The sequence below is a fragment of the Capsaspora owczarzaki genome (assembly GCF_000151315.2).
Source record: "Capsaspora owczarzaki ATCC 30864 unplaced genomic scaffold supercont2.7, whole genome shotgun sequence".
NCBI classification, from domain to species: Eukaryota; class Filasterea; order Ministeriida; family Capsasporidae; genus Capsaspora; species Capsaspora owczarzaki.
Window position 1 is genome coordinate 281800 of NW_011887298.1, and position 16571 is coordinate 298370.

At 52.4% G+C, this 16571-nt stretch overlaps 4 protein-coding genes across 4 annotated transcripts; 3 read left to right on the forward strand and 1 right to left on the reverse strand.

Annotated features, from left to right (window-relative positions):
* Positions 1 to 1181: 1181 nt before the first annotated feature.
* Positions 1182 to 4314, forward strand: CAOG_04596 (hypothetical protein; the record flags this gene model as incomplete). The annotated part of the gene is made up of 10 exons (XM_004347293.2): positions 1182 to 1255; positions 1802 to 1885; positions 1958 to 2041; positions 2118 to 2201; positions 2278 to 2361; positions 2448 to 2531; positions 2602 to 2685; positions 2762 to 2819; positions 2973 to 2992; positions 3082 to 4314. 10 exons carry the CDS (start codon positions 1182 to 1184, stop codon positions 4238 to 4240), a joined length of 1815 nt encoding a protein of 604 aa, XP_004347343.1. The 3' UTR covers positions 4241 to 4314.
* Positions 4315 to 4380: 66 nt separating this feature from the next.
* On the reverse strand, positions 4381 to 6386 carry CAOG_04597 (phosphoribosylaminoimidazole-succinocarboxamide synthase). The gene is made up of 5 exons (XM_004347294.2): positions 6300 to 6386; positions 5569 to 5643; positions 5115 to 5472; positions 4898 to 5026; positions 4381 to 4784 (listed from the first exon to the last, which is right to left on the reverse strand). Exons 1-5 carry the CDS (start codon positions 6354 to 6356, stop codon positions 4504 to 4506), a joined length of 900 nt encoding a protein of 299 aa, XP_004347344.1. The 5' UTR covers positions 6357 to 6386; the 3' UTR covers positions 4381 to 4503.
* A 2510-nt stretch (positions 6387 to 8896) lies between these two features.
* On the forward strand, positions 8897 to 11235 carry CAOG_04598 (spleen tyrosine kinase; the record flags this gene model as incomplete). Its single annotated transcript, XM_004347295.2, has 5 exons — positions 8897 to 8959; positions 9044 to 9109; positions 9204 to 9272; positions 9373 to 9521; positions 9700 to 11235. The coding sequence occupies exons 4-5, from the start codon at positions 9480 to 9482 to the stop codon at positions 11233 to 11235; spliced, it is 1578 nt and encodes a 525-aa protein (XP_004347345.1). The 5' UTR covers positions 8897 to 8959; positions 9044 to 9109; positions 9204 to 9272; positions 9373 to 9479.
* A 679-nt stretch (positions 11236 to 11914) lies between these two features.
* CAOG_04599 (ATP-binding cassette sub-family F member 1) lies at positions 11915 to 16567 on the forward strand. Its single transcript, XM_004347296.2, has 5 exons — positions 11915 to 14104; positions 14208 to 14468; positions 14637 to 14843; positions 14932 to 15264; positions 15403 to 16567. The coding sequence occupies exons 1-5, from the start codon at positions 11981 to 11983 to the stop codon at positions 16399 to 16401; spliced, it is 3924 nt and encodes a 1307-aa protein (XP_004347346.1). The 5' UTR covers positions 11915 to 11980; the 3' UTR covers positions 16402 to 16567.
* Positions 16568 to 16571: the final 4 nt, after the last annotated feature.

Here is a 16571-nt window from a genome sequence, read left to right on the forward strand (position 1 = left end):
TTGGATTGACGCTGTACCATTTTGCAGAATGACTTTGGCGTGCATGTCCTGTTGCCGACTTGTTTCAAGACGTTGCTCCCCTTTGCGAAAGTGAAGTTGCCTTCGAAATTAGCAGTCTTCGGTGGGAAAGTTCTCGAGTTTGAGCAAGAAAACACTGACATTGGCAGGCGAAATGGGTTTCGATCGCAGGCATGAAACTACACTTTCTCATCCTGCTCCAATCGCGCGTACCTCGATTGGACAATATGTCATAATATCTCAGAACACTACAAGTCGAGAAAAGAAGCACGAAACACCGCGAAAAGACACGCAAACGGTGAGGACAAGCTCACTCGTTTCGTGTTATTGCCTGTCCTGTCGCTGCATTGGCCCCTTTTGCCCCGCTCGTTGCTTTGAATAATACTATATTGAGTGGTCGTCCTAACGCCATGTTGTATTCTGGTGTGTGGGGCGCGGTTTCCGCCATTTTCAAGCGAACATTCGCGAAAAATGAAGCCGGTCGCAGGCGTTCTTTGAACCCTATGTTTCCATGCTGTTACTGCCACTGGACTGGAATTGCTGACATTCTTTGAGCATAACTTCACGACAATGAATGCGCTAATCATCATACTTCACAATTTTTGTCACAGGCCGGTATCAAGCTCGCGGATGTGACACCCATCGCGACAAACAACGCAACAACCGATCAACTTCGTTTTTCAGCGCACACCGCACGCTTGACGTCAGCGTTCACTTGTATTACATTTGAATGATTTTTAACACGCATTGGTGTGCAGCGAGGACCGAGTGCCGCAAGACTGCCAGCGGTACAAGTAAGGGAAGTGACCGATTTGAGCTCACTTCTGTTTTTACGTCTCAAGATTGGCGTGGCTGTATCTGCACCCAGTGCGCAGCCGCCGTTGAAGCGGATCCATGACTGGTTACAAGCATAGCAGACGCTACAGAAAGACGTCGCCATCGCAAGCGCGGTCTGCCCGCTGACAAGAGGCTGGAGCTGCACCAAGTTGGCCATTCCCAGAGCTGCTTCCAACTCCAAAGCACTTCATGATGCCATGGCGTTTGAATACGTGTGAATATTGTATCAATTGTATTTGTAGCTAGAATGAGAGATATTCTGAGTGAAGAATTGGTGCACTGGTGCAGTCATTGAGTGGTCGCTCGAGTTGACAGGCTTATCGACGATGTGCCGGGTCTCCGGGTCGGCGTTGGACGCGACAAGGCTCGCAAAGTGGTTTTACTACCCAAATGTCTCCTTGTATGCTGAGAAAAAAAAAAAAGGTGCTCGGCGACGTGGAGAACGGGTTGGGCGTTCGAAGTCGGTCGAGCGGCGAATGCGTTCTGAATAGCACCATGGCCACTGCTGGCGTTTCCACTTGATTGGTTGACAAAGATGACGATACTCAAAGAAAAGTGCCAATCTGCGAGTTTCACCAAGTGACTTTGAGTGCATGCGAATTTGAAATTGCTCGCTCGTTTTGCTTTTGCTCTGACCGCATCCCTCCCACCCCGATTCTGTTGGGATTTGTCATGAACATGTGTTCAATTTCGATCATACTTTTTGCGTACTTGTACCGCATGCGTTCTGTTTTGGGTGAGGACGGGGACAGTCGTCGTTCGCTGCTTTGATTGAACAACACTCTTCCAACATGCTGTTGTATCAGAATATGAATCAGAGACAGCGCGAGTTGTATGACAAAGTCAAAAATGAGAGTGAAAGGCTCATGTAAGATCAAAGCCCGAGTTGATTTGGAACACAGTGTTAGCAGCGCGAGTGTGCTGACGAAAATGGAGGGGTGGACAGTCTGAAAGGGAAGCAGATTGGCGACGCAAAAGCACTGGCGATTGCTGAGGGGCTCAAGGTGAACAAGACGCTGACTACGCTCAAGTAAGCCATTCCACTTTGACTGATGTATGCGAGTGGTTGATTCAGAAGAGTGCTCATTGATGGAGGGGATAGTTTGAGTGTGAATCAGATTGGCGACGCTGGAACGATTGCGATAGCTGATGCACTCAAGGTGAACACGACGCTGACTACGGTCTAGTAAGTCATCTCACTTTGACTGATGCATGAGAGTGGGTTATTCAGAAGAGCGCCAATTGATGGAGGGGATGGACAGTCTGGGTGAGAATCAGATTGGCGATGCTGGAGCACAAGCGATTGCTGAAGCACTCAAAATGAACACGACGCTAACTGAGCTCGGGTAAGCCATTCCACTTTGACTGATGTGTGAGATTAGGCGATTCAGAAGAGTGCTCACCGATGGAGGGGATGGACAGTCTTCATCAGAATCAGATTGGCGATGCTGGAGCGCAAGCGATTGCTGACGCACTCAAAGTAAACAAGACAGTGACTACGATCTAGTAAGGCATCTCACTTTAATTGAAGTTTGTGAGGGGTGATCCATCAGAGGGTCGTCAGAGTGCTCACTGGTGGATGGGATGGACAGTCTGTACACGAATCAGATTGGCGATGATGGAGCGCTGGCGATTGCTGAAGCATTCAAAGTGAACACGACGCTGACGACGCTCAGGTAAGGCACCTCGCTTTATGTATGCGAGTGTGTGATTCAGAAGAGTGCTCATTGAGATGAGCTTGGTCAGTCTACAACAGAATCAGATTGGCGATGTTGGAGCACAGGCGATTGCTGAAGCACTCAAAGTGACCAAGACGCTGACTACGCTCTTGTAAGGCATCTCACTCTTGTTGGTGCGTGAGAGTGGGCGATTCAGAAGAGTGCTCATTGATGGAGGGGATGGACAGTCTGTGGCAGAATCAGATTGGCGATGCTGGAGCACAGGCGCTTGCTGAGGCACTCAAAGTGAACAAGACATTGACAATGCTATAGTAAATATTGATCGCTACAAGATGCTCTGACAGCCGTTAAACTCATGCTCCAATCTGACGATGTAATTGACAACAACAACAGTTTGAACGAGAATTTCCTGACCAACACCGGAATCAATGCACTCAGGCAAACGGGCAATATCACTTGTAACTTGGAGTAAGACTGCTTGTTTATGGGATTCTTGCATGAACAACAAGCCACTCACCTGCTTTTGGCGAACTTGGGTTCCGAACAGCGGCCTTGACCAGCAGCGTGTTCCGTCGTCTGCCGAACTGGCGCAGATTGCAGCTCGTGCCGCTGCGAACGTGGCAGAGATTCAGCAATTGCGCTCCGATCTCACTGCCAAAGATAAGACGCTGCAGCAGCTTCGATCCGATCTTGCTGCCAAAGACCAGCAGCTTACCGCCAAAGCTCAGGCGCTCGTTGCCAAGGATCAGGAGCTTGCTGCCAAGAATCGTGAACTAAAGTCAGCTCTTGATCAGATCGATGTACTTGAACGCAACCAAGCCGCCTGTGGATCTTTTTCGAACTTTGACGGACCCGTCCCACAAGTGCCTCTCGCAACGCTTGTCTCCGCCACGAACAACTTTGCCACTGATTCTCTGCTCGGCGAAGGAGCATTTGGTCGTGTGTACAGCGCCAGTCTGCCTGGCCCTCGTGTTGCCATCAAAAAGCTATCCGCCGAATCCAAGCAAGGCACGGTCGAATTCAAGTCGGAACTGGACTCTTTGTCCAAATTCCGCCACGCAAACATTATTGCCATTCTTTCGTATGCAGAAGAAGGCGACGAGCGATGCCTGGTTTACGAATTCATGCCCAACGGATCGGTCCGCGATCGTTTGAATCGCAAAAACAACACTCCTCCGCTGACCTGGTCTCAGCGCCATCGCATCGCGGCCGATGTTGCCCGCGGCATGCACTACGTCCAGACAGCCTTTCCTGACCATGCATTGTTCCACCTCGACCTCAAGACAGACAATGTGCTATTGGACGCGTACTTTAACGCAAAAGTGGCTGATTTTGGTCTTGTTCGTGCTGCCCAGCTGGATGATCAGAGCTACCTTCGCACATCGAACGTCCAAGGTACCAAGGCTTACATGTGCCCCGAGTTCCTCATCGAGGGCAGAATGACCATCAAGACGGACGTTTATGCATTTGGCATGATTTTGCTCGAGCTCGCGACCGCCGCCAAGCCCGGGCCCAGACTGAAAACTGATATGCGCAAGGCTGTGAAAACCCAGAAATTTGTTGAGATGCTGGACTCGGCCCTCAAACCAAGCGAGGCAGAGCTCCAGAGCATCAGCGAGCTTGTCACGCTTGCGATGGAGTGTCTTGACGAAGCTGCCGATGACCGTCCATCGTTTGGTAGCATCCTTGTTTCGTTGGATCCTTGATGACAAGCGGGAAATGTGGTACTGGTGGTCTAGTGTCATGTACGAATGAGGGTTAGTCGTCCCGTCATTTTCGCTCGTCATTTTTCAGCACGTCGTGGTTATTAGTTTCAATTTGCGTGGGTAAGAGCGAGGCAATTGCAGTCGATGCGAGATTTTTGGTTTTCAACTCCATGATCGTGTTGATTTGCATTCTGCAAACACAAAAACAACAAAAAAAAGGCCAACCATAACACAATCCTGCAAAAACAAAGTAACACGATGGACTACAATGCTGCCTTGCGACCGGTGAGAATGGTAAACACCTCCTGGTACTTGGCAAGGGTATTCTGCACAACGTCCTCGGGAAGGGTGACGGGGTCCTTCTTGTTGAACTTGATGCTCTCTAGGTAGTCTCGCACATACTGCTTGTCGTACGAGTCTTGCGCACGGCCGGTGGCGTACTTGTCCTTGGGCCAGAAGCGGCTGCTGTCGGGTGTCAGCACCTCGTCGCCGAGGATCAGGGCGTTGGTCTCCGGGTGGATGCCAAACTCAAACTTGGTGTCGGCTGTGCAAGAGCCATGGAGAAGCGAGACAAGGGACAGGGAAAAGTCAGCCAAAAAAAAAAAAAAAAAGTCAATGAACAAAACAGCAAGAGCGCAAAGATGATGGGGCACTCACCAATGATGATGCCGCGAGTCAAGGCGTACTCGCTGGCCTTGGTATAGAGCTCGAGCGCAGTGGCAGCCATACGATCGGCCAGGTCCTTGCCAATCATCTCGGCGGCCTTATCGGGGTGAATGTTCTCGTCTGCACATTTTTTTTTTTGTAAACAAACAGTCAGTTTTGTTGTGGGACGATTGTCGGTTGCAACACAATTCAGCGAGGCCTACTGTACCATGGGTGCCAAGCTCGGCTTTGGTGCTTGGGGTGAAGAGGGCCTGAGGAAGGCGGGCAGACTCGGTGAGGCCAGCGGGAAGCGCAATGCCACAGATGGTGTTGGATTGTTGGTACTCCTTCCAGCCAGAGCCGGCAACATAGCCGCGAACAATGGACTCGATCGGAAGCATGTTCAGCGAGCGAACGAGCATGCTGCGACCCTCGAGCTGGTCGCGGTATTGGCGCACGACCTCGGGCATCTCGTCAATCTCGGCCGTGATGAGATGGCACGGGACGACCTCCTTGAGCAGGTCAAACCAGAACAAGGAGATTTGGTTGAGGATTTTGCCCTTTCCGGGAATGCCATTGTTCATGACCTGTCGCGTAATAATGTCGGATGACCAGTAAGGTTTTTTTTTCGTTTTTTCAGAATTCTGAGCAACTCATCACATCCATAACAATTCCATACTCACAACATCGAAGGCCGAAATGCGATCTGTGGCGACAAACAGCAGTGACTTGTCATCGATGCGGTAGACGTCGCGGACCTTCAAAGCAAAGGACAAAGTACAACGAACAACAATAACAAGTAACAAAACCCCCCAACGTCAGTGGTTGTTGTTGCAGTGACAGTTGTTGTGGTGGAAGGATCAGTGCGACTCGACTTTTCACCCTTCGCAAAACGAGAACGATTTCAAGTAAAAGCTGAGATTGAAGAGTGATGCCAATTCGGGAACAACAACACAAGCAATCGAAGTGGAAGTGGAAATGTGAAGGAGAGGAGAAGTGGAAAGTGAAGGAGGGGAAGTGGACAGTGAAGGGGAAGTGGAAGGCCAAACCACGAGGGTTGCTGTGGACTGTGTGGACTGTCACTCAGTCGCAGCGATGATGGGCGCCTGCTTGCTCTCGTCTCTTCTCTCGCTTGGATGGAGTGTGCTGGGATTGCACAGAAGCCTAATAAAACACTGCCCTCTGAGAACAAGAAGAGACACTCGCACGCGATGGAACAGCGACACGGACACGAAGGACGTCGGACTTGCGCTTCTCCCATTTAACAGCCTGTGACAAGTTGGACCACCACCCCGCTGTGCGAGTACCCAGCCCCCCACAGATGACGCGTTGGATGGTGGCAAGAACAAAAAGCAAGCAGACGGGAGCGCAAAAGCTGCTGCGTCGGAAGGAAATGGTGGCCGCTGAAACTGACCTTGCCGCGAGCAAGCAGCGTCAATGCAGGAAGGTTGCTCTCGACCAAAGCGCTCATGGTGACTGTTTGAGTTTGGGAGAAAAAACAAAGTAAAGGAGTGACTTCGGAATGAATGAAGGCCTTGCATAATGCAATTCAAAACCATGGATGAGCGAAACAGAAATTGAGATTGTGAGTCGTCTGACTCTGGTTGTCGCTTGAGCTTAAAGCCACAATCGACCGACCGACTCCCACAATGCAATAAACTCTGTGATTACTGTGAAGGCAACATCAACGTGGAACAAACACTTGGATGCAGTGCTTTCAGCGCGATTGGGACTCGTGTGCTGCTGCTTGCGCTGCTGGTTGTTGCCCAAACTTCACACCTCCGCTCCGCTTCATCCTGAGTGTCCCCTCGGCAGAATCACAAATTCAAAAAGCGAGGCGCTGGCATGCAAGCTTAGACCCAGTGTACCGCACAGCCATCAGAAAGAGGGGTGCAACCGAGGTTTTGAAGTGTCGTCGCGTGATGGAATGAAATGAAACCCTGTCGTCTTCTTTCGTGTTTGAGCATTCCACCAATCACTGATGTTCAAAGATCACACACAATCCGGCATTTCGTGACATTGCGTCATGTTCAATCCACAAGCTCAATGCTTTTGCATGCAAGCAATAAGACAACAGCCGCCAGTCTTTTTCTTCACTTGCCATTTGTTATTTGTTGTTGCGGTGAGGTTTTTTTTTTTTTTTTTTTTTTTTTTTTTTTTTTTTTTTGGCTTGTTGATGGTGGGAATGCGGGTACCTTCACACCACACCACGCTGTCGAGATCGCTCTCGCTCGAAGCGCCCTCTGCGTCGTCCACCCGAATGGCATCGCCAGCCTTGAACTGTGGCGGGCGGGGGAAGGGCGAGTGAGCGAGGCTGTGACGTCGACAGCGCAAGATCACCAGCATTGCGGGGGAGGGACTGTCAACAGGGAAAAAAAAATGATCTATGACGCCAGGAACCACAGGGGAGCGATGTGCGTGTGTGCTTCGGGTTGGTTGGATGAGCGATTGAGGTTGTGTGTGTATGTCTACTATCTATTTGGTCTTTTTTGGGGTTGGCATTGGCTTGGTGCTCTGTTGTGCTCTTGTTTCTTTTTTTTTTTTTTTTTGTTTCTTTCCTTTTTTTTTTTTTTTGTTTCATTTTTCTGCTTTTGTCACTTTTGTTGACCAAGTTTGTGAACGCTGTCTTAGATCATTTTATTTCGCTTCGAAAAATATGATGCAATTTTGGCCAGTCTTCCTGCTCGGCGGGTTGCTGATCGTGACGAACGGTGCTCGTGCTGCTCCTGCGGAATTGTGCAGCGTCTGCGTTTGCACCAATACTGAAGCAACCACCTGCAGCCCAGTCACGGAATTCCCAATCCTCAATGCAAGCATTACGTACCTGTAAGTGAAGAGTGTCGGTTGCATCTGCCAGAGTATTTCGCTCACATCGGTGAAATAATAATAATAACGCAGAGATTTGGTCCAGACGCAAATTACAAGTGTCGGCGCCAACGTCTGCAACGTTGCGCCACTCACCAATTTGTATGCATGTTGCTTTGATGCTTATGCGTTCGGTGGAGAGGTCACTCGCCCTTGTATTGTCGAGACTAAACAAACTGCTTTGCCTTAGAATCTTGCCTGCGACCGTGGTGAGCACTGATCCAAACACCTTCGTCGGTTGCGGTTCCTTGACATCTCTGCAAGTCATTTTGTGTTGTTTGCGTTGTTGTTTGTGCACTTGTTGTACTTTGTGCTGGTTTCGGTCGGCGGTGGTGCTCATTTTGTGCTGCCGTGACAAACTATGTGACAGAACTATGACGGAAAAGTGGACCGCGGGCGTTTCAAATCTTCCAACCTTTGTTCCGGGGCTTACCAACCTGTCAGTACTTGTTGGATGCCGCGTTGTTTGACTGGCTTTGCCTAACTCAACCTTCCTTTCCTGTTCCTTACGTTACGAGACAGAGGCTTGCGCTTCACATCGCCCGAACCCATTCTTGCAAACAAATTTACTGGATTCCCCGATTTAATCTACATGTAGGGCTACGGCATTGAGCTTTGCCCTTGCTTTTCTTCTTTTGTTTCATTCTGACGCGACCGTTTCGTTCTCCTCTCACCTGCAAACGTCAGCTTCTTATCACCCAACGTGGGACAGGTGTCTCCTGGAGCTTTCAATGGACTAAACCACTTGAAATTAGTGTGAGACCCACATGACGCGATGACGAGGCTGAGGCGATCGTTGGTACACGTGTCTTGACTCTTTGTTTGTACTGCTAATGCAGGTCGATTTCCGGCCCCCTCACCTCCATTCCCCTCAACGTGCTTCCGCCGACTCTCACTTTCCTGTATGTGTCGTCCTCGATACTCCAACGATGCGCTGGTATGCTCACTGAAACCAACTTTATGACAGGGCGGTGACCTTTCAAGCAACGAGTGCTCCTTCCGTTGCGCTTGACGGCCTGTCTTTGTTGACTGCCCTGTATGGACTCTGCGCCCGCTTCCCTCCCCCTTCCACGAACAGGACGCGATTTTTTGTGCTCACTACCTTGATTTCGGATTTTCCATTGGTGCTGCTAGAACCATTTCATATTCATCTGCCGCCATCCCAACGGGTGCATTTGCATCGTTCGGTCTGAACTCTCTGCGGGAAGTGTAAGTCTCGTCGAAGGGTAGGGAAGGTCAGACTCCCCACAAGGTCTCACGTTCTTAACTGCTGCCTCATTGCGCTGTCCACAGAGCGCTTTTGGGAATCACTCAAGTCTCCAGCGATGCGTTTTCCAATCTTGCCAACCTTCGCGACTTGTAAACACTTGCGAAACGAAACACAGTGCTTGTCATGAGAATTGTCTTTCTTGCGGGTTTAACCTGACTCCAATTGTTCAACGGGTGTTACCAGGAAGTTGAACGGACCAATCACCCAGCTGGCTTCGGCGTCGTTCCGAGGGCTGTCAGCCCTGACCCGCCTGTCAGAAGAGCTCTCGTCAATGTTGTAGATTTGCGCACTGCGCTCGTACCCGGACTGACTTGCATTCCCCCCTTTTTTGGTTGGAATCTGCATCATTCAGACGTTTGGAAGGACCTCTCACCACGCTGCCTCCGGGTCTTTTCCAGAACCTGACGGCATTGCAATCTGTCAACTTTGCCTCTCACCAATTTGCAGCTACCAGTACAAATGCCCCTCCGAGCACTTACGGAACTGCTTCCAGCCCACTCCGTACGTGACCACCCTGTCGATCTTTTTTTGTTTTTCTCTCTGTTGAAAATACTCTCACGTGTTCTTTTGCGTTGCTCCAGCGTGTCACTCGCAGTGCGCAACATGCTACGGCTCTGGTCCGGGCGCGTGCTGCCCCGCTGGCTGTTTGTATTGCACGAGTGGATCCGTCTGCACACAGTGCTACACCCAATCATGTGTCGATGCCATGGCCTCGATCGCTTCCGATGCTTCTGTCGCTTTTGTATCAGCAACCTCTGCTGCTTCGGCCGCTTCCTTTGCCTTTGTATCAGCAACTTCTGCTGCATCGGCTGCCTCGGTCTCGATTGTTTCGGCGACGTCTGCTGCCTCGGTCTCTTTTGTTTCGGCGACGTCTGCTGCTTCCGTTGCCATTGCATCAGCAGCCTCTGTTGCTTCTGCTGCTTCTGACTCGGCTACATCTGCTGCCTCCATCTCTTTTGCGTCAGCAACATCTGCTGCCTCCGTCTCTTTTGCATCAGCAACATCGGCTGCCTCCGCCTCTTTTGCCTCTGCAACATCGGCTGCTTCTGTTGCCTCCGTCTCCATCCTCAACCTCCCGCCATCGTCGGATGCAGCATCTGCGCCTATCGCAGCGATTGCCGGGGCGATAGCCGGCGTTGTGCTTCTTCTTGTTGTGATGGCGCTGATTCTCAGGCACAGACGCCGGCGGCAGCAAGCCCAAGCAGCAACGATCGACCGGCTCAGCAAGTCCGAGCTGGTCCCCATCCGCGAGAGCGAACTCAGCAAAATATCGAATGTCACCAACAATACTCCCACCGCGGTTTCTCAAGCTCCCAATCGCTCGACGACTGTGAAGGCTGGCGTTGCATCTCCCTCGACAGCCGAGTCAGACTACGCTTCTGTTGGTCAAGCGTTCTACGCAACGGCAGGATCGGTTCCGAGTACTTACAATTACGCTGCCGTTGGAGGAGTCTCGACCACCTACCACTATGCCTCTACGAGCGAGGCCGCAAGCGCTTCCAAGACAGCTGCGGCTCCGGACATCAAAGTGGCTAAAAATCTCTATCATGCTCCGGCCGATGCGGTTGCCCCAATTACGTACGACTATGCGGTTTCGCCTCGAATCTACGACAAGCCCGTTGCCGTGACGCAAACGCTCCGTCCAGGGCTTGTTCTCGGAGACAAATTGGGCTCCGGGGCGTTCGGCGTCGTACTCCGCGGTCGAATCCCTCGCGCGCTTGTTCCAGCTGACGCGCAGTACCTTCTTTCAAATCCAGCGCAGCCTGATCTGGAGGTGGCAGTCAAAATGCTCCAACCCGAGTCCGGCGAACGTGCTCAGCAGGAATTTGTCGAGGAAGCTCGCATGGTCTCGCAGTTTGACAACCCGCATATCGTCCGTGCCATTGCCACATTGCTGGAGGCGAAACCACATCTGTGTGTGCTGGAGCTCATGCCACACGGCGACCTGCGCAGCGTGGTGCACCGGTCAAAGCAGGCCGGCCTCCGCTGGACAGCGGGCGAGTTTGGTCACGCCCTCGCTCAGGTGGCCGCGGGCTTGGCGTACCTGGAGTCGATTCGGTTTGTTCACCGCGACATTGCTGCCCGCAATTGTCTCGTGGGCGTTGGGCTTTCAGTCAAGATTTCCGACTTTGGCTTGACCCGTTCATTGGCCGAGGAGCACGACTATTACAAGATGGAGCACAAAGGCAGGCTTCCAGTCAAGGTGCATGCGTGAACTGGTCGTGTCGATGGGGCGGTGTGTGCTTGTGAAAAAGGGCTGGTGCACAGACTTGCTAACTTTTGGTTGCTTACCTGAATCGGGGCGGGGGGGGGGGCGTCTCTGTTTGCACAGTGGATGGCTCCGGAATGCTTGAGTTTCCGCAAGTTTTCGCATCAAAGCGATATCTGGGCGTTTGGCGTACTCGCTTGTGAGTGTGGCATTTGTTGCGGACTTGAAAACGTTTCTTTTGCAGCGTGTCCAACGACTCGACTCATATGCTCGCTCCACAACAGGGGAAACGCTTTCTTATGGTGCGTCACCGTACGAGTCGCTTCCAATCAGTGAAGTTCTCGCCCATCTCGAGGCTGGCAAACGTTTGGAGTGCCCGAAGATGTGTCCGCCTGATGTGTTTGCGCAAGTCCGGGCGTGCTGGGAATGGAAGCCCCAAGCCCGGCCCACCGCTGCATCGTTGAGCGAGTATTTTACCGGGATGTCTGCCGGTGAAACGATTCGCGATATTGGTGCTGTTGTGCAAGCCTCCAAGTTCTAGATCCAAAGATTGTTATTATTTTTTTATTTTTCCCTGTGTTTGTATTGCACTCTGAGCCAATTGCACAATCATTGCCACATCAAACAACAGTTTCATGTTTCCGTTCATAGCGAGTTTTGGTTGAGCTCATTTCCATTTATTCATTTTTTTTTGAAACTTTTTTTTCCATTGCACACTTTTCTGCTTGAAGCGTGAACGCAAAAGAACAGGATGGGACGAAAGCGACGCGACGAGAGCGACGAGGACGAGCAGGAGCAACCGACTGCCCCTGCGCCCGCTGCTGCGACCACCGACAAGGGCAAGGGCGGCAACAAGAAGAGCCACGATAAGCAGTCCTCTTCATCATCATCATCGTCATCGTCATCGTCATCGAGTGGCGGCGGCGGCAAGAAGAGCTCAGCCAGCAAGAAGAAGAGCGCACATGGCGCCGAGGACGACGACGAGGACGCTTCTGCTTCTACGGCGGCTACTTCGACGGGTGCTGCTGCTGCTGCTGCTGCAGAGGACGATGGCAAGAAGGCCAAGGGCGGCAAGGGCGGCAAGAAGGGCAAGAAGAACCGCGGCGGCGATGACGACGACGACGACTGGGAGGCCGAGATGAACAAGCTCAAGGACCAAGGCGAGGTCGATCTGGCTGCCCAGTCCGCGGCAGTCGCTGCTGCAAGTGCCAGTGCCAGTGCTGCTGCTGCCAGTGCGGCGAAGGCGGCAGGCGATGACCAGGAGCAGGTCGAAACAGCTCAGCCCGCGGCTGCTGCTGCTGCTGCTCAAGGCAAGAAGGGCAAGGATGCTGCTGCTGCTGGAGGCAAGAACAACAATGCCAAGGGCGGCAAGAAGGGCAAGAAGAGTCGCGATGACGACGACGATTGGGAGGCAGAGATGAACCAGCTCCGCGAAGAGAACGAGAAGGCGCCCGCAGCGAGTGCAAAGGCCACGTCCAAGGCGGACGAGGATGTCGATCAGCTTGCGTCCACGCTGGCCGATGCATCCATTGCTGATGACAAGTCCAAGTCCAAGAAGAAGTCATCCAAAAAGGGCTCAAAGCACGACGGTGGAGACGATGCCGACGACAGCACTGTGTCTGCACTTGCAACCAAGATGGCTGCTACGCTGTCCACTGCCGATGGCGGCGAGGAGGAGGAGGAGGACGCCAACCCCTTCACGGTGGTTTCTAAAAAGTCAAAGGCCAGCGGCAAGTCGAGCAAGAAGAATCGCCGCGCAGCCGAGCAAGACAACGACATGGATGACATGCTGGTCGAGAACAACGACGACGCGCCCGAAGAAGAACCGCCAGTCACCGAGTCCAAGCCCAAGAAGCAGTCCAAGAAGGCTGCAGCGGAACAGGAAGAGCAAGATGCCGCGGCTGAGGCCGAGCCAGCAGAAGAAAAGAAGGACAAGAAGAAGAAAAAGAAGGCTGCTGCCAAGGAGGCCGAGGAGGATCAACCCGCTGATGAAGCGCCTGTCGAGGAGGAGCCGGCTGCTGAGGACACTGTCAAGGAAAAGAAGAAAAAGTCCAAAAAGTCCAAGCAAGACCCAGAAGAAGAGCAGCCCGAAGATGCAGAGCTCCCCGTCGATGATGCTGGAGAGGCCCCTGTCAAGGAAAAGAAGAAGAAAAAGAAGAAGCACGATGCCGACGAGGATGGCGAGAGCGAAGCAACTGCTGCTGCTGCTACCGCAGAGGAACCGGCCGAAGTAGTGGCGGAAGAAGCTGCACGCGACAAGAAGAAGAAAAAGTCAAAGTCCGAGCTGGACGAGAAGCAACTTCGCCGCCTCAACCGTGCATTCAACGAGGACTCCCGTCCTGACGATGAGCAACTTGCCGCAATTGCTGCCAAGGTGGGCTTGTCGGAAGAAGAAGTTTACTCGTGGTTCAAAGCCCAGCGAAAGCTTACTCGCCAAAGCAACCGGGAGGCGGCTGCAGCAGAAGAAGAGTCCCAGGCTGTCGAGGAAGAGGCTGCCCCCGCGGCCGCGGCCGCGGCTGCTGCCCCAGAACCGGTCGTTGAAGCGGAGTCGAATGATCGCAAAGCCAAGAGCGCCAAAAAACTGCGCGCACGCGAGCGCGCTCTTGCCAACAAGGAGAAGGGTCGCTCGACCACCAAGGATCGCAACGAGGACGACGACGATGATGCCGACGAGGCCGAGCGCAAGGCCAGCAAGGCCTCCGAGACGTATGGCGACGACGATGAGGACGAGGACGGCGACAAGCCGCAGGAAACCGAGGCTGCCAAGTCCGCATCCAAGGGCAAAAAGCCACGCAAGGCTCGCGCTGACGACGACGATGATGATGATGAGGGATATTCTCGAGGCATGTACAACGAAGATGCCCAGCAAGACGAGGTACGACGGGCGGTTGTTCGGAAGTGATTGTTGAGCATTTGGTTTGTTTTGGTTTTGTTGTCTCGGGACAGTAACTCACTTGCAAACACACCTCTTTGCGCAGGAGAATGACGAGAAGGAAGAGCTCACTGGTCGCGAGGAGCGCAAGGCTCGTAAGTTGCGTGAACGTGAGGCCAAGATTGCTGCCGCTCGCGGACCTGCCGGCATTTCGCAGTTCTCCGTCCAGCAAGCCAACCTCAACTCGCAGTCTGTCAGCGACAATGCGACGGATGTCAAGATTGACGGCTTTAGCATTTCCGCTGGTGGCAAGGACTTGTTTGTCAACGCCAACCTTACCATTGTTCCTGGTCGACGATACGGTTTGGTAAGAATACCCCTGCTTGCGATTCACAACCCCTTGTTCATCTTTGTGTGCTTTTGAAGACGCGGCCCTCATCTCGCACTTGCGCTCATCCGGTTCTTATTTCTTTCTGTGTTTTTTTTTTGTTCCTTTTTCTTTTTCTTGTTTGGCTTGCTTGTCAACGTGCGCTAGCTGGGTCCCAACGGTCGCGGCAAAACCACCCTGCTGCGCCACATTGCAAACCGCGAGCTTGCCATTCCCAAGAACATTGATGTGCTTTATGTGGAGCAAGAAATCGAGGCTGACGGCACCTCCGTTGTGGAAGCCGTTTTGCGCGCCGACACTGTCCGCATCAATCTGCTGGAAGAAGAAAAGCGCCTGCTGGCCGAGTTGCAAGTGGTAAGCAGAGGCATTCTATTTGGTGGACTTTTGGTCGGTTCCTGGCCGAGGGGGAAAACTCATTCTTTAATATTCTCGTCCTCAACAGAAATCCTCAACGGAAGCCACCAAACGCCTGCAACAAGTCACTGACGAGCTGAAGGCCATTGGAGCTGCCTCCGCGGAATCTCGTGCGCGACGGATTTTGGCTGGTCTCGGCTTTGACCGCAAAATGCAACGACGACCAACCAACTCGTTCTCTGGTGGTTGGCGCATGCGTGTGTCCTTGGCGCGCGCTCTCTTCATCGAGCCTACGCTCCTGTTGCTTGATGAGCCGACCAATCACCTCGATTTGAACGCCGTCATCTGGCTGGACAACTACCTGTCCACCTGGAAGAAGATGTTGCTTGTCGTTTCCCACGATCAAGACTTTTTGAATTCGGTGAGTCGCGAGTTTTTTTCTTTTGATGGGAGAAGTGGATTTTGTCGGAGAGAATCTGCAATCGCACCAACGCACAACCATTTGCTTTTTTTTTAATTTTTTTTTTGTTTTGCTTTGTTTGGTTTTCACCGTCCTCAGGTCTGCACCGATATCATCCACTTGGAAGACCGAAAACTGCACTACTACCGTGGCAACTACTTTGACTTTAAGAAGATGCACGCCCAAAAGGTTGTCGAGCAGCAGAAGCAGTGGGAGAAGCAGCAAAAGCAGCTCAAGGCGCTCAAGGCTGCTGGCCACTCGTCCAAGGACGCGCTTGAGAAGGCCCGGCGATTGCAAGTCGCCAAGGGCGGCAAGAAGCCCGCCGGCAAGAACGTTGACGACGACGACGTTGGCAACAAGCTCGAGCTGATTGAGAAGCCGCGCGACTACATTGTCAACTTCCACTTTGTCGACCCGCCGCAGCTGCCCCCGCCGATCATTGAGGTGGTGGACGTTGGCTTCAACTACCCGAACTGCCCCAAGCTCTTTGATGATGTCAACATGGGTGTCACCATGGACACGCGCATGTGCATCGTGGGCCCGAACGGTGTCGGCAAGTCGACCCTGCTCAACCTGATTATTGGCGAGCTCAACCCGACCGAGGGTGAGGTCCGTCGCAACCGCAAGCTGCGTATCGGCCGCTACAACCAGCACTTTGTCGACGTGCTGCCCATGGACATTTCTCCCACCGAGTACCTCATGAACACGTTCAACAAGGTGAACGAGCAATGCCGCGCGCAGCTGGGTCGCTTTGGTCTTGTGAGCCATGCCCACACCATCCCGATTCGTGACTTGTCTGGCGGTCAAAAGGCGCGTGTCGTCTTTGCCGCGCTCGTCTTCCAAGAGCCGCACATCCTCTTCTTTGACGAACCGACCAACCATCTCGACATCGAGTCGATCGATGCGCTGGTCGAGGCCATTGAGCAGTTCAAGGGTGGTGTGGTTGTTGTGTCGCACGATGCACGTCTCATCACCGAGACCGAGTGCCAGCTGTGGGTCTGCGACGAGCGCGACTGCATCAAGTTTGACGGTGACTTTGACGACTATCGCGATCTCATTCTGGCTCAGCTGGAGGAGGCCGAGCGCAACGCTGCTTAAAAAAACAAAAACAAAAGCAAAAAACAAAAAAAAAAGTCCAGTTGTTTTATTTTGATGTGTTGTTTTGTGTCATTTTGTGTCTTTCGCTGTTGTTGTTGTTGTTGTTGTTGTTGTCCTTGTTTGCTTGGAATTTGAGTTTCGGCAGAATACATCGAGCAATCTCGAATCAT